The following is a 19672-nucleotide window of genomic DNA, read 5'->3' as shown; positions in this document are numbered from 1 at the left end:
GTCCCCCCTAGGAATTGGTATGGCTGGATTTGGGCTCAGGCACCCAAATGAGCCGATACAAGGCCCGGGTCTTCCAGCTTAGGCCGCAGGCTGAATGGTAGGCCTGGATTTGGGCCTGTAGGCACAGACAACCTGAGGAGGTGGGGGTGGGTATAACGCACTCTCCCAGCCTTCAGCTGCCAAGTACCGTGCTCTGAGGTCCACCCCAGAATCCCCCCTTCCTCATTTCAAATGGCTGTTTGGCGTCAAATTTTGTCCGATTAACTCTCCTGCGAAGAGCCCGTGAGGCATTTAGCAAGGTGCTATGTCAATGCAGGTTGTTGTTATTTTGATGATGCCCTGGAGTTTTGTACCACCCAAGTGGAACTAACTCCCTGCCCTGGGGTGAGACGCGTCTATCAGGCCTGTCCTTTTGCCCCTTGACACCAAGCTGTCCACACGAGAGAGAGAGAGGGGAGAGGGCCAAAAGCCCCGATAGTGGAGATTGCCTCACGGACCGCAAGGCCCAGGGATTGTCACGGCATTTATTCAGGTTAGAGACTGCAGATGCTGGAGGTTAGAATCAAGAAGGAACAACATTTATTCGCCCTCTACCCCCACGCCCCCCCCACCTTTGCAAGTTGTTTACAACACTGAAGAAAGATTAAAGGAAACAATTTAACTGCGTCAATCAGCTCTTTGGAAAAGATAAAGATTAGCGCCATATTTCATATTTTATTGTCCATTGGCCTGATTGGACGTAGCCTGTCAGACTTCCCCATTAATCTCTCCCAGTAAAAGCTGACTGATCTACTTGAAGTCACTTTACTGTCCTGGCAACACTAAGCCCATTAATTAATGGAAACTCGGAGTAATTCAGTGAGCAGGTCTTGTTTAACCCTTTACCTCCTCATCCAGGCTCCCCACCCCACCCCCAACAGGGGAGCTCACTCAACACAAGAAAAGACAGAACTTGCATTTCTGTAGCACCTGGCCATGTCAACTTGCCTCACTGCCATTGACCTCCGGCTGTCGTTCACATTAGGATAGCCAGCAACCGAACTGCCCAGTGCAAATTCCCGCAGACGGATAATGTGATCATCACCAAATTGTCCTGGTGTGAGCGATTTGGGTTGAGTGGTAAAAATGTGATCACCCCAACCCCCTCCCCCCCCCACCCCACATGCCCCCAGTACTGCCACAAACTCGCGTTGGGCAATTCACCTTGGTGAAAGATGCGCAGGTTGGCCGTGCTAAATTGCCACGGCGTGTCCAGGGATTTGCAGGATAGGTGGATTAGCGGTGCGGGGTTACGGAGGTCGGGTGGAGGGGGAAGGGGGAGCTGAGTGTAGGCAGGATGCTTTTCAGAGTGGTCTCCTTCTGCATTGCACCGACTCCATGATTCTAACTCCAAGGTCGGGCGTGAACCCACGATCATCTGACAGAGGACTTGGCGTTTTTGCGATAATTTCACAGGACGTCTCTGTGCCGAATCGCCTTTGAAATGACTGGCTCAGTTGGCCATTAAGAATCAGCGCCATTGCTGTGGGCCTCGGTGTCACATGTAGGCCAGACGGGGTACAGAGAGCAGATTTCCCCTCTCTTAAGGGCGTTAGCGAACCAGATGGGTTTTAAACACATCGGGGGTGAATAGTTGGGGATCTCTTTGTTTGGATGGTCATTGCTTGGTGGCTCACGCAGCCTGAGCTGGCGTCACCTGGCCATTGGTAGGAGAACTCAGAACGCTCCCCAACCTACCTGAGGGCCGATCCGTTATCGGATTATCCGCGGTCCAAGCTGACACTTGCGCTGGGTCCTACAACGTACCTCTTCGCAATCAAGATGGTGGAGTCGCAGTGAGTACCCCAAGGAACATGCAAGGCATGCTGGGAGCTGAAACAGTTGGCATCTCATAACCAACATCTCCGGTGTCCCCAAGGAGGCCCACCCCAGACCCTGAGCCTCTGGATGACTCTTGTCTCACAACCAACACCGGCTTTGTTTTCAAAATGTGGATCACCTCGTTATCGATCTTCTTGGGATCTTACTGTGCGGCAATTGGCTGCTGAGTTTCTGTCACTGAATTTTGACGGGCACATCAAGCAGCTGGTGAAATATTCTGAGAGTGTACTGTATTGACCTTCTTTGTCCCGTTCCTCTCCAGATCCCCAGCTGAGGGGCATCATTACCCGTCTATTCTGCCAACTTGGATACTATCTACAGTTGGTGCCCGACGGGAGGCTGGATGGCACCAAGGATGAGATGAGTACATACGGTGAGACGATGCCATCTGGGACATGGGCCTACAGTTGGAGTGGGTGAAGACGAGGTTGGGGGGGGGTGGTGGTGGTGGGGAGGGGCAGCGGGGGATGGGGTGGCAGCTGCTGGGGATGAGGCAGCGGGTGACGGTGAAGAAGGAGGCAGACAGGGTGGCAGTGGGTGAGGAAGGAGATGTGGGTGAGGAGGGAGGAGTGGGTGAGGAGGGAGATGTGGGTGAGGAGGGAGGAGTGGGTGAGGAGGGAGATGTGGGTGAGGAGGGAGATGTGGGTGAGGAGGGAGGAGTGGGTGAGGAGTGAGGAGTGGGTGAGGAGGGAAATGTGGGTGAGGAGGGAAATGTGGGTGAGGAGGGAGATGTGGGTGAGGAGGGAGATGTGGGTGAGGAGGGAGATGTGGGTGAGGAGGGAGATGTGGGTGAGGAGAGAGATGTGGGTGAGGAGAGAGATATGGGTGAGGAGTGAGGAGTGGTGAAGAGGGAGATGTGGGTGAGGAGGGAGATGTGGGTGAGGAGGGAGGAGTTGGTGAGGAGTGAGGAGTGGGTGAAGAGGGAGATGTGGGTGAGGAGGGAGGAGTGGGTGAGAAGGGAGATGTGGGTGAGGAGGGAGATGTGGGTGAGGAGGGAGGTGTGGGTGAGGAGGGAGGAGTGGGTGAGGAGGGAGGGATGGGTGAGAGGGAGGAGTGGGTGAGAGGGAGGAGTGGGGAGGAGGGAGGAGTGGGCGAGGAGGGAGATGTGGATGAGGAGGGAGATGTGGGTGAGGACGGAGGAGTGGGTGAGAGGGAGGAGTGGGTGAGAGGGAGGAGTGAGTGAGAAGGGAGATGTGGGTGAGGAGGGAGATGCGGGTGAGGAGGGAGGTGTGGGTGAGGAGGGAGGAGTGGGTGAGGAGGGAGGGATGGGTGAGAGGGAGGGATGGGTGAGAGGGAGGAGTGGGTGAGAGGGAGGAGTGGGGAGGAGGGAGGAGTGGGTGAGGAGGGAGATGTGGATGAGGAGGGAGGGGTGGGTGAGGAGGGAGATGTGGATGAGGAGGGAGGGGTGGGTGAGAGGGAGGAGTGGGTGAGGAGGGAGGTGTGGATGAGGAGGGAGGAGTGGGTGAGGAGGGAGATGTGGGTGAGGAGAGAGGAGTGGGTGAGAGGGAGGAGTGGGTGAGGAGGGAGGAGTGGGTGAGGATGGAGGGGTGGATGAGGAGGGAGATGTGGGTGAGGAGAGAGGAGTGGGTGAGAGGGAGGAGTGGATGAGGAGGGAGGGGTGGATGAGGAGGGAGGAGTGGGTGAGGGGGAGGAGTGGGTGAGGAGGGAGGGGTGGGTGAGAGGGAGAAGTGGATGAGGGGGATATGTAGATGAGGAGTGAGATGTGGGTGAGAGGGAGGAGAGTGTGAGGGGGCGTGAGGTGGGTGAGGGGGGAATGTATGGGGGGGTGGGAGGTGGGTGAGGGGGAGTGTGAGGGGGGAGTGTGGGAGGGGGTGTGAGGTGGGTGAGGGGGGAGTGTGGGAGGGCGTGGGAGGTGGGTAAGGGGGGGAGTACGTGAGGGGGTGGGAGGTGGGTGAGGGGGGAAGTGTGTGGGGGGTGTGAGGTGGGTGAGGGGGGAGTGTGTAAGGGAGTGTGAAGTGGGTGAGCGGTGAGTGTGTGAGGGAGTAGGAGGTGGGTGAGGGGGGACTGTGTGAGGGGGTGTCAGGTGGGTGAGGGGGTGGAGTGTGTGAGGGGGTGGGAGGTGGGTGAGGGGGGGAGTGAGTGAGGGGGTGTGAGGTGGGTGAGGGGGGGAGTGTGTGAGGGGGTGTGAGGTGGGTGAGGGGGGGAGTGTGTGAGGTGGTGTGAGGTGGGTGAGGGGGGAGTGTGTGAGGGGGTGTGAGGTGGGGGAGGGGGGAGTGTGTGAGGGGGTGTGAGGTGGGTGAGGGTGGAGTGTGTGAGGGGGTGTGAGGTGGGTGAGGGGGGAGTGTGGGAGGGGGTGGGAGGTGGGTGAGGGGGGTGTGTGAGGGGGTGTGGGTGATGGGTGAGGGGGGGAGTGTGTGAGGGGGTGGGAGGTGGGTGAGGGGGTGTGAAGTGGGTCGGGGGGGGAGTGTATGATGGGGTGGGAGTTGGGTGAGGGGGGAGTGTGTGAGGAGTTGGGAGGTGGGTGAGGGGGGAGTGTGGGAGGGGTGTGAGGTGGGTGAGGGGGGAAGTGTGTGAGGGGGTGTGAGGTGGGTTAGGGATGAGTCTGTGAGGGAGTGGGAGGTGGGTGAGGGGGGACTGTGTGAGGGGGTGTCAGGTGTGTGGGGGGAGTGTGTGAGGGGGTGTGAGGTGGGTGGGGGGATGGAGTGTGTGAGGGGGTGGGAGATGGGTGAGGGGGGGAGTGTGTGAGGGGGTGTGAGGTGGGTGAGGGGGTGGAGTGTGTGAGGGGGTGGGAGGTGGGTGAGGGGGGTGTGTGTGAGGGGTTGTGAGGTGGTGAGAGGGGGTGTGAGAGGGGGTGGGAGGTGCGTGAGGTGGGTGAGGGGTTGTGTGTGAGGGGTTGGGAGTTGGGTGAGGGGTGAGTGTGTGAGGGGGTGTGAGGTGGGTGAGGTGGGGAGTGTGTGAGGGGGTGTGAGGTGGGTGAGGGGGGAGTGTGTGGGGGGTGTGAGGTGGGTGAGGGGGGAATTTTGTGAGGGGGTGTGAGGTGGGTGAGGGGGTGAGTGTGTGAGGGGGCGGGAGATGGGTGAGGTGGTGGAGTGTGTGAGGGGATTGGAGGTGGGTGAGGGGGGGTGTGTGAGGGGGTGTGAGGTGGGGGAGGGGGGAGTTTGTGAGGTGGGTGTGGGGGGAGTGTGTGAGGGAGTGTGAGGTGGGTAAGGGGGGAGTGTGTGAGGTGAGTGAGGGTGGTGTGAGGGGGTGGGAGGTGGGTGAGGGAGGGAGTGTGTGAGGGGGTGTGAGGTGTGTGAGGAGGGAGTGTGTGAGGGGTGGTAGTTGGGTGAGGGGGGAGTGTGTGAGGGGGTGGGAGGTGGGTGTAGGGGGGAGTGTGTGAGGGGGTGTGAGGTGGGTGAGGGGGGGAGTATGTGATGGCGTGGGAGGTGGGTGAGGGGTGAGTGTGTGAGGGGGTGGGAGATGGGTGAGGGGTGAGTGTGTGAGGGGGGTGAGGTGGTTGAGTGGGTGAGTGTGTGAGGGGGTGTGAGGTGGTTGAGGGGGAGTGTGTGAGGGGGTGGGAGGTGGGTGAGGGGGGAGTGTGTGAGGTGGTGTGAGGTGGATGAGGGGGTGAGTGTGTGAGGGGGTGTGAGGTGGGTGAGGGCAGGATTGTGTGATGGGGTGTGAGGTGGGTGAGGGGGGGAGTGTGTGACGGGATGGGAGGTGGGTGATGGGGGGAGTGTGTGAGGGGTTGTGAGGTGGGTGCGGGTGAGTGTGTGAGGTAGTGTGAGGTGGATGAGGGGGTGAGTGTGTGAGGGGGTGTGAGGTGGATGAGGGGGTGAGTGTGTGAGGGGGTGTGAGGTGGGTGAGGGCAGGATTGTGTGATGGGGTGTGAGGTGGGTGAGGGGGGGAGTGTGTGAGGGGGTGGGAGGTGGGTGAGGGGTGAGTGTGTGAGGGGGTGTGAGGTGGGTGAGGGGGGGAGTGTGTGAGGGGGGGAGTGTGTGACGGGATGGAGGGTGGGTGATGGGGGGAGTGTGTGAGGGGTTGTGAGGTGGGTGAGGGGGAGAGTGTGTGAGGGGGTGTGAGGTGAGTGCGGGGGGGAGTGTGTGAGGGGGTGTGAGGTGAGGGGGTGTGAGGTGGGTGAGCGGGGGAGTGTGTGAGGGGGTGTGAGGTGGGTGAGCGGGGGAGTGTGTGAGGGGGTGTGAGGTGGGTGGGGGGGAGTGTGTGAGGGGGTGAGAGGTGGGTGAGGGGGGAGTGTGTGAGGGGGTGTGAGGTGGGTGAGGGGGGAGTGTGTGATGGGGTGTGAGGTGGGTGAGGGGGGAGTGTGTGAGGGGGTGTGAGGTGGGGGAGTGTGTGAGGGGGTGTGAGGTGGGTGAGGGGGGAGTGTGTGAGGGGGGAGTGTGTGAGGGGGGGAGTGTGTGAGGGGGTGTGTGCTGGGTGCGGGGGGGAGTGTGTGAGGGGGTGTGAGGTGGGTGAGGGGGGAGTGTGTGAGGTGGGTGTGGGGGGGAGTGTGTGAGGGGTTGTGAGGTGGGTGAGGGGAGGAGTGTGTGAGGTGAGTGAGGGGGGTGTGAGGAGGTGGGAGGTGGGTGCGGGGGGGAGTGTGTGAGGGGATGTGAGGTGCGTGGGGGGGAGTGTGTGAGGGGGTGTGAGGTGGGTGAGTTGGAGTGTGTGAGGGGTGGGAGGTGGGTGAGGGGGAAGTGTGTGACAGGGTGGGAGGTGGGTGAGGGGGGAGTGTGTGTGGGGGTGGGAGGTGTGTGAGGGGGGAGTGTGTGAGGGGGTGGGAGGTAGGTGAGGGGGTGTGAGGTGGGGGAGTGTGTGAGGGGGTGTGAGGTGGGTGAGGGGGTGGGAGGTGGGTGAGGGTGTGGGAGGTAGGGGAGTGTGTGAGGGGGTGGGAGGTGGGTGAGGGGGGGAGTGTGTGAGGGGGTGTGAGGTGGGTGAGGGGGGAGTGTGTGAGGGGGTGTGATGTGGGTGAAGGGGGAGTGTGTGGGGATGTGAGGTGGGTAGAGGGGGATTGTGTGAGGCGGTGTGAGGTGGGTGATGGGGTGAGAGTGTGAGGGGGCGGGAGATGGGTGAGGGAGGAATTGTGTGAGGGGGTGTGAGGTGGGTGAGGGGGTGGAGTGTGTGAGGGGATGGGAGGTGGGTGAGGGGTGTGTGTGAGGGGGTGTGAGGTAGGTGGGGGGAGTGTTTGAGGGGGTGTGAGGTGTGTGTGAGGGGGGAGTGTGTGAGGGGGCGGGAGGTGGGTGAGGGTGGGAGTGTGTGAGGGGGTGTGAGTTGTGTGAGGGGGGAGTGTGTGAGGGGTGTGAGGTGGGTGAGGGGGGAGTGTGTGAGGGGGTGTGAGGTGGGTGAGGGGAGAGTGTGTGAGGGGGTGTGAGGTGGGTGAGGGGAGAGTGTGTGAGGGGGTGTGAGGTGGGTGAGGGGGGGAGTGTGTGAGTGGGTGGGAGGTAGGTGGGGGGAGTGTTTGAGGGGGTGTGAGGTGTGTGTGAGGGGGGAGTGTGTGAGGGGGCGGGAGGTGGGTGAGGGTGGGAGTGTGTGAGGGGGTGTGAGTTGTGTGAGGGGGGAGTGTGTGAGGGGTGTGAGGTGGGTGAGGGGGGAGTGTGTGAGGGGGTGTGAGGTGGGTGAACGGGGGAGTGTGAGAGGGGGTGGGAGGTGGCTGAGGTGGGGAGTGTGTGAGGGGGTGGGAGGTGGGTGAGGGGGCTGTGTGAGGGGATGTGAGGTGGGTGAGGGGGGGAGTGTGTGAGGTGAGTGAGGGGAGGGTGTGAGGGTGTGTGAGGTGGGTGCGGGGGGAGTGTGTGGGGGGTGTGAGGTGGGTGGGGGGGGAGTGTGTGAGGGGGTGGGAGGTGGGTGCGGGGGAGTGTGTGAGGGGGTGTGAGTTGGGGGAGTGTGTGAGGGAGTGTGAGGTGGGTGAGGGGGGCGTGTGGGAGATGTTGTGTGTGACAGTGATGTCCCTCTGATTTACAAAGGGATGTTTCCCACAGTAGGACAGCAGCAGGAGCGTGTGGCGCAGTGGTCCTTTCACAGCCAGTAATCCCGAACCCCCAGCCTCATCCTCTGGGGACACGGGATCAAATCCCGACGTGCCAGGACTCAGAATGTGAGTTCAATAAAGCGCTGGCCACACTGATTGTTGTGAAAGGCCCATCTGGTTGACTTACGCCCCTTAGGGAAGGGATGGAATACTGCCATCGTCACTCGGTCTGGCCTCTGTGTGACTCCAGATCCACAGCGATGTGACTGACCAATTAGGGACGGACAGTGAGCGCTGGCCGAGCGAGCAATGCCCACAAACCTGTGAATGAGTTGTAAAAGTGGGGTAAAACTAAGTCTCAGCAGGAGCCGTGAGCTGTGAGTTTCAGTCCCTCCGGAATGGGGATGATTTGCTTCCATTCTGGTCCGACCGATTCGGAGACACAGACTTGGGAAGCTGACTCGTTCGGGGTCTGTGCACTCCCTCCAACTGGCTCTGCCTATTTCCCATGAAACCTCTCCACGTGTCCGTGAGAAGGTCAGTTTGACCGTGTCAGGGATGCTTGGTTGACATCCTTAAAGCGTTTCCATTGTCCCCACGAGTCCCCTAATGCCACCCAGGTCTGCGTTCCCTCTGGTGTCAGGCCTACAAGCTGGAAGTTCACGCTCCGAATGGCTGCCCTTTGACCTGTCCTCCCCATATGACCCCCCGGCAACAACAACACCTTGAGTGTACCCTCTGTGCCAGCCAGTGACACGACTTATCCGTCTGACCCCTACAACCTGACCCCCTCTATGGGGTTCTCTTCAGCAGGAGGTGGTCAGTCCAGGGTCTCATGAGGTGATTTATCTTGTCACTGCTTGTGAGATCTTGCTGTGCATGCTTCACCTGCAACCCTTCCTATGTAGCTACCCCTCAGAAAATAAAGTGCTTCATCGGGCATAACCTGCTTTGGCAAGTCCTGAGGTGGTGAAAGGCGCTACAGGAATGCAGGGCTACATCTGAGGGGAACCTGTTGGAAAACTGTTTGGCAAAAATCTATTTGCGGTGATTGAGTGAGGAGAGGGAGGTGGTGGGGTGGGAGATGTTCCCTACAGTAGAAGGGAATGTGCTTGAAGGGAAAGGGGGATGTTTCAGAGATCTCCCTCCCTCCCTTCACAAACATATACCCACAACGAGATTTTACCGAGGCTCAGCACAGCTCAACTGCGTCTTCCTTTCCTCAGCTCTCTTCAACCTAATTCCCGTTGGTCTGAGAGTGGTGGCAATTCAGGGGGTGAAGACTGGTCTCTACGTAGCCATGAACTGCGATGGCTACATGTACACGTCGGTGAGTGACTGGGAGGAGAACGGGAAGGTGACTGGGTGGGGGGGGAGGCTCTGCAGTTTGAAACGCACACACACACAGACCTGCATCCAGAAAACCCCACACAGACAGGATCCAACCTTCCTGAGCCAACACCCAGAGAGCTCGGTTTTGTGTGTGTGTGTGTACAGACTGTGCTCTCACTGTAGATAGTACAGGTTCTCACTGCTCGGTTGTGTGTGTGTACAGACTGTGGTCTCACTGTAGACAGTACAGGTTCTCACTGCTCGGTTGTGTGTGTGTACAGACTGTGCTCTCACTGTAGACAGTACAGGTTCTCACTGCTCGGTTGTGTGTGAATACAGACTGTGCTCTCACTGTAGACAGTACAGGTTCTCACTGCTCGGTTGTGTGTGTGTACAGACTGTGCTCTCACTGTAGACAGTACAGGTTCTCACTGCTCGGTTGTGTGTGTACAGACTGTGCTCTCACTGTAGACAGTACAGGTTCTCACTGCTCGGTTGTGTGTGTGTACAGACTGTGCTCTCACTGTAGACAGTACAGGTTCTCACTGCTCGGTGTGTGTGTACAGACTGTGCTCTCACTGTAGACAGTACAGGTTCTCACTGCTCGGTTGTGTGTGTGTACAGACTGTGCTCTCACTGTAGACAGTACAGGTTCTCACTGCTCGGTTGTGTGTGTGTACAGACTGTGCTCTCACTGTAGACAGTACAGGTTCTGACTGCTCGGTTGTGTGTGTGTACAGACTGTGCTCTCACTGTAGACAGTACAGGTTCTCACTGCTCGGTTGTGTGTGTGTACAGACTGTGCTCTCACTGTAGACAGTACAGGTTCTCACTGCTCGGTTGTGTGTGTGTACAGACTGTGCTCTCACTGTAGACAGTACAGGTTCTCACTGCTCGGTTGTGTGTGTGTACAGACTGTGCTCTCACTGTAGACAGTACAGGTTCTCACTGCTCGGTTGTGTGTGTGTACAGACTGTGCTCTCACTGTAGACAGTACAGGTTCTCACTGCTCGGTTGTGTGTGTGTACAGACTGTGCTCTCACTGTAGACAGTACAGGTTCTCACTGCTCGGTTGTGTGTATATACAGACTGTGCTCTCACTGTAGACAGTACAGGTTCTCACTGCTCGGTTGTGTGTGTGTACAGACTGTGCTCTCACTGTAGATAGTACAGGTTCTCACTGCTCGGTTGTGTGTGTACAGACTGTGCTCTCACTGTAGACAGTACAGGTTCTCACTGCTCGGTTGTGTGTGTGTACAGACTGTGCTCTCACTGTAGACAGTACAGGTTCTCACTGCTCGGTTGTGTGTGTGTACAGACTGTGCTCTCACTGTAGACAGTACAGGTTCTCACTGCTCGGTTGTGTGTGTGTACAGACTGTGCTCTCACTGTAGACAGTACAGGTTCTCACTGCTCGGTTGTGTGTGTACAGACTGTGCTCTCACTGTAGACAGTACAGGTTCTCACTGCTCGGTTGTGTGTGTACAGACTGTGCTCTCACTGTAGACAGTACAGGTTCTCACTGCTCGGTTGTGTGTGTACAGACTGTGCTCTCACTGTAGACAGTACAGGTTCTCACTGCTCGGTTGTGTGTGTGTACAGACTGTGCTCTCACTGTAGACAGTACAGGTTCTCACTGCTCTGTTGTGTGTGTGTATACAGACTGTGCTCTCACTGTAGACAGTACAGGTTCTCACTGCTCGGTTGTGTGTGTGTACAGACTGTGCTCTCACTGTAGACAGTACAGGTTCTCACTGCTCGGTTGTGTGTGTGTACAGACTGTGCTCTCACTGTAGACAGTACAGGTTCTCACTGCTCGGTTGTGTGTGTGTATACAGACTGTGCTCTCACTGTAGACAGTACAGGTTCTCACTGCTCGGTTGTGTGTGTGTACAGACTGTGCTCTCACTGTAGACAGTACAGGTTCTCACTGCTCGGTTGTGTGTGTACAGACTGTGCTCTCACTGTAGACAGTACAGGTTCTCACTGCTCGGTTGTGTGTGTACAGACTGTGCTCTCACTGTAGACAGTACAGGTTCTCACTGCTCGGTTGTGTGTGTGTACAGACTGTGCTCTCACTGTAGACAGTACAGGTTCTCACTGCTCGGTTGTGTGTGTGTACAGACTGTGCTCTCACTGTAGACAGTACAGGTTCTCACTGCTCGGTTGTGTGTGTGTACAGACTGTGCTCTCACTGTAGTCAGTACAGGTTCTCACTGCTCGGTTGTGTGTGTGTACAGACTGTGCTCTCACTGTAGACAGTACAGGTTCTCACTGCTCGGTTGTGTGTGTGTACAGACTGTGCTCTCACTGTAGACAGTACAGGTTCTCACTGCTCGGTTGTGTATGTGTGTACAGACTGTGCTCTCCCTGTAGATAGTACAGGTTCTCACTGCTCGGTTGTGTGTGTGTACAGACTGTGCTCTCACTGTAGACAGTACAGGTTCTCACTGCTCGGTTGTGTGTGTGTACAGACTGTGCTCTCACTGTAGACAGTACAGGTTCTCACTGCTCGGTTGTGTGTGTGTACAGACTGTGCTCTCACTGTAGACAGTACAGGTTCTCACTGCTCGGTGTGTGTGTACAGACTGTGCTCTCACTGTAGACAGTACAGGTTCTCACTGCTCGGTTGTGTGTGTGTACAGACTGTGCTCTCACTGTAGACAGTACAGGTTCTCACTGCTCGGTTGTGTGTGTGTACAGACTGTGCTCTCACTGTAGACAGTACAGGTTCTCACTGCTCGGTTGTGTGTGTGTACAGACTGTGCTCTCACTGTAGTCAGTACAGGTTCTCACTGCTCGGTTGTGTGTATATACAGACTGTGCTCTCACTGTAGACAGTACAGGTTCTCACTGCTCGGTTGTGTGTGTGTGTACAGACTGTGCTCTCACTGTAGACAGTACAGGTTCTCACTGCTCGGTTGTGTGTGTGTACAGACTGTGCTCTCACTGTAGACAGTACAGGTTCTCACTGCTCGGTGTGTGTGTACAGACTGTGCTCTCACTGTAGACAGTACAGGTTCTCACTGCTCGGTTGTGTGTGTGTACAGACTGTGCTCTCACTGTAGACAGTACAGGTTCTCACTGCTCGGTTGTGTGTGTATACAGACTGTGCTCTCACTGTAGACAGTACAGGTTCTCACTGCTCGTTTGTGTGTGTGTACAGACTGTGCTCTCACTGTAGACAGTACAGGTTCTCACTGCTCGGTTGTGTGTGTACAGACTGTGCTCTCACTGTAGACAGTACAGGTTCTCACTGCTCGGTTGTGTGTGTACAGACTGTGCTCTCACTGTAGACAGTACAGGTTCTCACTGCTCGGTTGTGTGTGTGTACAGACTGTGCTCTCACTGTAGACAGTACAGGTTCTCACTGCTCGGTTGTGTGTGTGTACAGACTGTGCTCTCACTGTAGACAGTACAGGTTCTCACTGCTCGGTGTGTGTGTACAGACTGTGCTCTCACTGTAGACAGTACAGGTTCTCACTGCTCGGTTGTGTGTGTGTACAGACTGTGCTCTCACTGTAGACAGTACAGGTTCTCACTGCTCGGTTGTGTGTGTGTACAGACTGTGCTCTCACTGTAGACAGTACAGGTTCTCACTGCTCGGTTGTGTGTGTGTACAGACTGCGCTCTCACTGTAGACAGTACAGGTTCTCACTGCTCGGTTGTGTGTGTGTACAGACTGTGCTCTCACTGTAGACAGTACAGGTTCTCACTGCTCGGTTGTGTGTGTGTACAGACTGTGCTCTCACTGTAGACAGTACAGGTTCTCACTGCTCGGTGTGTGTGTACAGACTGTGCTCTCACTGTAGACAGTACAGGTTCTCACTGCTCGGTTGTGTGTGTGTACAGACTGTGCTCTCACTGTAGACAGTACAGGTTCTCACTGCTCGGTTGTGTGTGTACAGACTGTGCTCTCACTGTAGATAGTACAGGTTCTCACTGCTCGGTTGTGTGTGTGTACAGACTGTGCTCTCACTGTAGACAGTACAGGTTCTCACTGCTCGGTGTGTGTACAGACTGTGCTCTCACTGTAGACAGTACAGGTTCTCACTGCTCGGTTGTGTGTGTGTACAGACTGTGCTCTCACTGTAGACAGTACAGGTTCTCACTGCTCGGTTGTGTGTGTGTACAGACTGTGCTCTCACTGTAGACAGTACAGGTTCTCACTGCTCGGTTGTGTGTGTGTACAGACTGTGCTCTCACTGTAGACAGTACAGGTTCTCACTGCTCGGTTGTGTGTGTGTACAGACTGTGCTCTCACTGTAGACAGTACAGGTTCTCACTGCTCGGTTGTGTGTGTGTACAGACTGTGCTCTCACTGTAGATAGTACAGGTTCTCACTGCTCAGTTGTGTGTGTGTACAGACTGTGCTCTCACTGTAGACAGTACAGGTTCTCACTGCTCGGTTGTGTGTGTACAGACTGTGCTCTCACTGTAGACAGTACAGGTTCTCACTGCTCGGTTGTGTATGTATACAGACTGTGCTCTCACTGTAGACAGTACAGGTTCTCACTGCTCGGTTGTGTGTGTGTACAGACTGTGCTCTCACTGTAGACAGTACAGGTTCTCACTGCTCGGTTGTGTGTGTGTACAGACTGTGCTCTCACTGTAGACAGTACAGGTTCTCACTGCTCGGTTGTGTGTGTGTACAGACTGTGCTCTCACTGTAGTCAGTACAGGTTCTCACTGCTCGGTTGTGTGTACAGACTGTGCTCTCACTGTAGACAGTACAGGTTCTCACTGCTCGGTTGTGTGTGTGTGTACAGACTGTGCTCTCACTGTAGTCAGTACAGGTTCTCACTGCTCGGTTGTGTGTACAGACTGTGCTCTCACTGTAGACAGTACAGGTTCTCACTGCTCGGTTGTGTGTGTGTACAGACTGTGCTCTCACTGTAGATAGTACAGGTTCTCACTGCTCAGTTGTGTGTGTGTACAGACTGTGCTCTCACTGTAGACAGTACAGGTTCTCACTGCTCGGTTGTGTGTGTACAGACTGTGCTCTCACTGTAGACAGTACAGGTTCTCACTGCTCGGTTGTGTGTGTGTACAGACTGTGCTCTCACTGTAGACAGTACAGGTTCTCACTGCTCGGTGTGTGTACAGACTGTGCTCTCACTGTAGACAGTACAGGTTCTCACTGCTCGGTTGTGTGTGTGTACAGACTGTGCTCTCACTGTAGACAGTACAGGTTCTCACTGCTCGGTTGTGTGTGTGTACAGACTGTGCTCTCACTGTAGACAGTACAGGTTCTCACTGCTCGGTTGTGTGTGTACAGACTGTGCTCTCACTGTAGACAGTACAGGTTCTCACTGCTCGGTTGTGTGTGTGTACAGACTGTGCTCTCATTGTAGACAGTACAGGCTCTCATTGCTCGGTTGTGTATGTGTGTACAGACTGTGCTCTCACTGTAGACAGTACAGGTTCTCACTGCTCGGTTGTGTGTGTGTGTGTACAGACTGTGCTCTCACTGTAGACAGTACAGGTTCTCACTGCTCGGTTGTGTGTGTGTACAGACTGTGCTCTCACTGTAGACAGTACAGGTTCTCACTGCTCGGTCGTGTGTGTGTACAGACTGTGCTCTCACTGTAGACAGTACAGGTTCTCACTGCTCGGTTGTGTGTGTGTGTGTACAGACTGTGCTCTCACTGTAGACAGTACAGGTTCTCACTGCTCGGTGGTGTGTGTGTACAGACTGTGCTCTCACTGTAGACAGTACAGGTTCTCACTGCTCGGTCGTGTGTGTGTACAGACTGTGCTCTCACTGTAGACAGTACAGGTTCTCACTGCTCGGTTGTGTGTGTACAGACTGTGCTCTCACTGTAGACAGTACAGGTTCTCACTGCTCGGTTGTGTGTGTGTACAGACTGTGCTCTCACTGTAGACAGTACAGGTTCTCACTGCTCGGTTGTGTGTGTGTACAGACTGTGCTCTCACTGTAGTCAGTACAGGTTCTCACTGCTCGGTTGTGTGTGTGTACAGACTGTGCTCTCACTGTAGACAGTACAGGTTCTCACTGCTCGGTTGTGTGTGTGTACAGACTGTGCTCTCACTGTAGACAGTACAGGTTCTCACTGCTCGGTTGTGTGTGTGTACAGACTGTGCTCTCACTGTAGACAGTACAGGTTCTCACTGCTCGGTTGTGTGTGTGTACAGACTGTGCTCTCACTGTAGACAGTACAGGTTCTCACTGCTCGGTTGTGTGTGTGTGTATACAGACTGTGCTCTCACTGTAGACAGTACAGGTTCTCACTGCTCGGTTGTGTGCGTGTGTGTGTGTGTGTGTTTCTGGAATGTGAGGTGGACCTGTCCTCATTCTGTCTGTTGCTGTCGGACACACTCCTGACTGATAGCTCAGTCTCTCAGTTTTAGCTTCCCCCAGTCACTGGTGACTGCGGGGCCCTCTGGTTCTCAGAACTGGGTCAGGTACCGGGAACATTGCACTGAAATTCTTCAAAAGGAAGGTGCCTCCGCTCGGCCCAACTTACTGGAAGCTTCTGAAGGATGCTCACTCATTAAGGGGCTAATTCACTGCCACAGTCATTTCGTTTTATGCTTTATTCAGCAGGCATCCTGCTCGTTTCCCGTCGCGAGGTCGGTGTATCATTCTGTCTCTGAGGGAGTCGGGAGGAGCTCCTGGTTTAAACCGAGCTGCCTCATCGCTTAGCCCTCCCAGGTGCCCTCATGGCCAATGAACCATTATGGCCAACTCCACAGAACAACCGCAAATAGCTAACAGAGTGTTGGTTACTCTGTGCGGTGAGTGCCTGAGGTGTCATAACCATGACAACGCTGCAGCACACAGAGGGATTGAACGCACAAAGCCATTTCTGGAAATATCCCCTTTTCACAAAAAAAAACAAGACCCATTGCATGCACTATCTTTTGCAATCGCACGTCACCCACAGGCACAGTTTCCAAACGTGGAATCTGTGGAATACTTTTGTCTCTCTCTCTCTCTCACAACCTGCAAAGTTTTTCAACTTGCATTTGTCAGGACACATGAGTGTGAGACAGTCTATGTGAGAGTGTGCATGTGTGAGACTGTGTGAGAGAGACAGAAAGAGAGAGTGTGTGGTGTGTGACAGAGAGAGAGTGTGTGTGTATGTGTGGTGTGTGTGTGAGAGAGAGAGTGTGTGTGTGTGTGTGAGAGAGAGAGTGTGCATGTGTGAGACAGTGTATGTGTGTGAGAGACAGATAGAGAGAGACAGAGAGAGATAAAGACAAAGAGAGAGTGTGCATGTGTGAGACAGTTTATGTGTGTGTGAGAGAGAGACAGAGAGAGAGAGTGTGCATGTGTGAGACAGTGTATGTGTGTGTGAGAGGGAGACAGAGAGAGAGTGTGCATGTGTGAGACAGTGTATGTGTGTGTGTGTGAGAGATAGAGAAAGAGAGAGACTGAGAGTGTGTGCATGTGTGAGACAGTGTATGTGTGTTAGAGGGAGACAGAGAGAGAGAGTGTGCATGTGTGAGACAGTGTATGTGTGTGTGAGAGACAGAGAGAGTGCATGTGTGAGACTGTGTGTGTGTGTGAGACAGAGAGAGAATGTATGTGTGTGTGTATACATATGTAAACATCTGAATAAAGCTGTGTGTGTGTCCCTGTGTGCGCGTATGTGGGTAAGTGTGTGTGTGTGTATGTGTGTGCCTGTGTGTGTGTGTATGTGGGTAAGTGTGTATGTGTGTGAGAGACAAAAAATACCAAAAGTAAAGGTTTTTCTTAACAATATCGTGCAAGAGAGTAACTGGTTGGTTGGCAAGTGTGCTCTGATTGGACGAGATGGAGATTTTTTTAATTGACTTGAGGGAGGTCAGTGTCGCTGGCTGACCCAGCATTTATTACCTGTCCTGAGTTGCCCCTTGGGAAGATGGAGGTGAGCTGCTATCTTGAATCACTGCAGGCCACCTGCCTCAGTTCAAGTGAGGCACTCAACAGGGCACTGGATAATTATTATGGTAGCGGTGCCAGGGGAAAAGGAAAAGGCATGAGACTGGCACAACTACCAAAATAATTATCCAATTCCCTTTTGAAAGCCTTCATCATTAGAAAATGATGTTTGTTTGAGGAACTTGAGCACACACACAACAGAGCAGTGATGGTCTCCTTCTGCTTCGTTTCAATTCTGAGAGAAGATTAGATTAGATTACATTACAGTGTGGAAACAGGCCCTTCGGCCCAACAAGTCCACACCGACCCGCCGAAGCGAAACCCACCCATACCCCTGCATTTACCCCTTACCTAACACTACGGGCAATTTAACACGGCCAATTCACCTGACCCTGCACATCTTTGGACTGTGGGAGGAAACCGGAGCACCCGGAGGAAACCCACGCAGACACGGGGAGAATGTGCAAACTCCACACAGACAGTCGCCTGAGGCGGGAATTGAACCCGGGTCTCTGGCGCTGCGAGGCAGCAGTGCTAACCACTGTGCCACCGTACCGCCCACAGAAGACCGGCTCCTGTGAGAACGAAGAGGATTACTCCTACCTTCATTTATAGTCGATCTGCGATGTAATGTGTCGTCAGTGCTTCTGCACCTTACTCAGCTTGTCATTTGTGACCAGCAATGCAGTCCTTATGTCTTCCTCAGACTGGGCTGAATTCCTCCTAGTCTCATGTAAATGTCTTTCAGCATCAGTTACGGCCCAGTGGTTAGCACTGCTGCCTCACGAAGCCAGGGACCTGGGTTCAATTCCCGCCTCAGGCAACTGCCTGTGTGGAGTTTGCACATTCTCCCCCTGTCTGCGTGGGTTTCCTCCCACAGTCTAAAGATGTGCAGGTTAGGGTGGATTGACCATGCTAAATTACCCATAGTGCCCAGGGATGTGCAGGTTAGGGTGGATTGACCATGCTAAATTACCCATAGTGCCCAGGGATGTGCAGGTTAGGGTGGATTGGCCGTGCTAAATTACCCATAGTGCCCAGGGATGTGCAGGTTAGGGTGTATTGTCCGTGCTAAATTACCCATAGTGCCCAGGGATGTGCAGGTTAGGGTGTATTGTCCGTGCTAAATTACCCATAGTGCCCAGGGATGTGCAGGTTAGGGTGTATTGACCATGCTAAATTACCCATAGTGCCCAGGGATGTGTAGGTTCGGGTGGATTGGCCGTGCTAAATTACCCCATAGTGTTCAGGGATGTGCAGGTTAGGGTGGATTGGGCATGCTACATTACCCATAGTGCCCAGGGGTGTACAGGTTAGAGTGGATTGGCTGTGCTAAATTACCCATACTGCCCAGGGATGTGCAGGTTAGGGTGGATTGGCCGTGCTAAATCACCCATAGTGCCCAGGGATGTGCAGGTTAGAGTGGATTGGCCGTGCTAAATTACCCATACTGCCCAGGGATGTGCAGGTTAGGGTGGATTGGCCGTGCTAAATTACCCATAGTGCCCAGGGATGTGCAGGTTAGGATTGATTGGCCATGCTAAGTTACCCATAGTGTCAGGTGAAGGGGTAAATGAATGGGACTGGGTGGGTTGCCCTTCAGAGGGTCGGTGTGGACTTGTTGGGCCAAAGAGCCTATTTCCACACTGTAAGTAACCTAATCTAATCATTTGTCAAGGGAAAGTGTCTCCAGTTCCTTCGGAAAAGCGGATGCCTTTTATAAAGGGCTGCATACAAATTGGATAACCGATTTGACCAACTCTATCGAGGGCCTGGATTCAGCTCTGGGCCCTGGGGTAATAGATTGGTCTGAGTTAGAAAAGGTTGAAATATGAGGCCTGGGTGAGCCTGGGCGTTTCAGGGTAATGTAGCTGTACTGACCAATCCAGGTGAGGCTCACGAATTGGCCACAGCTCTGCCCCAGGATATTCCAAGCTGTTCAGCTCCTGGGTGACGCAGTAATGACCTGGCTCTCTTTGGTGACTGACCCGGCCTCGTAGTTGGTCACAGCAAGATTACCTTCGAAGATTCCCTGCCTTGTGGATGCCTTCCTCCCAGTCCCAAAGGAACATCCATTTTAAAACAGGAATCGACTTAACCGAACCAGACTTGCTTCAATTAAGCAAACGACTGAGTTTGTCGATCGCAAAACACAAGAAGAAAAAGTAACACAAGACACAGAGATGAGAATGAGTCCAAAAATAAGACAGGTCAGTCTGAATTGCTTGTGAAGAACAGATGAGACAGTGTTGCAGTTGTGAAAGGATGGCATCAGTGATGGTAATGTTGGCATTATAGTTTCAAGGATCTTAGTTTTGCAAGTTGGCGGAAATTTCCTTTTTTACTTGTTTTTTTTGTGGGATGTGGGTGTCACTATCTGGGCCCAGCATTTATTGCCCGTCCCTAGTTGCCCCTTTTGAGAAAGTAGGGGTGAGCTGCCTTCCTGAACCGCTGCAGTCCACCAGCTGTGGGTTTGCCCCCCAGTGCCCTCTGGGAGGAAATCCCAGGATTTTGACCGACCGACAGTGAAGGAACGGCAATATGTTTCCAAGTCAGGATGGCGAGGGACTTGGAGGGGGAAGTTGGAGGTCGTGGTGTTCCCATGTATCTGCTGCCCCTGTCCTTCGAGCTGGAAGTGGCCGTGGGTTTGGAAGGTGCTGTCTGAGGAT

General features: G+C 54.6%; 1 protein-coding gene across 1 annotated transcript in view; it reads left to right on the top strand.

The window, feature by feature from the left end:
• LOC122544395 (fibroblast growth factor 11-like) overlaps positions 1-19672 on the top strand; it is a 99142-nt gene that overhangs the window by 64871 nt on the left and 14599 nt on the right. The window contains exons 2-3 of the mRNA XM_087983068.1: positions 2144-2254; positions 9010-9113. Of these exons, the coding sequence (XP_087839194.1) occupies positions 2144-2254; positions 9010-9113 (215 nt within the window). The remainder of the gene's footprint in view (positions 1-2143; positions 2255-9009; positions 9114-19672) is intronic.

This window comes from Chiloscyllium plagiosum, unplaced genomic scaffold (genome assembly GCF_037043375.1).
Source record: "Chiloscyllium plagiosum isolate Xiang-an unplaced genomic scaffold, Cpla_swu_hap1 HiC_scaffold_44, whole genome shotgun sequence".
Lineage (NCBI taxonomy): Eukaryota > Metazoa > Chordata > Chondrichthyes > Orectolobiformes > Hemiscylliidae > Chiloscyllium > Chiloscyllium plagiosum.
Note: the sequence above shows the minus strand (reverse complement) of the source record. Positions and strands in the feature narration are given on the sequence as shown.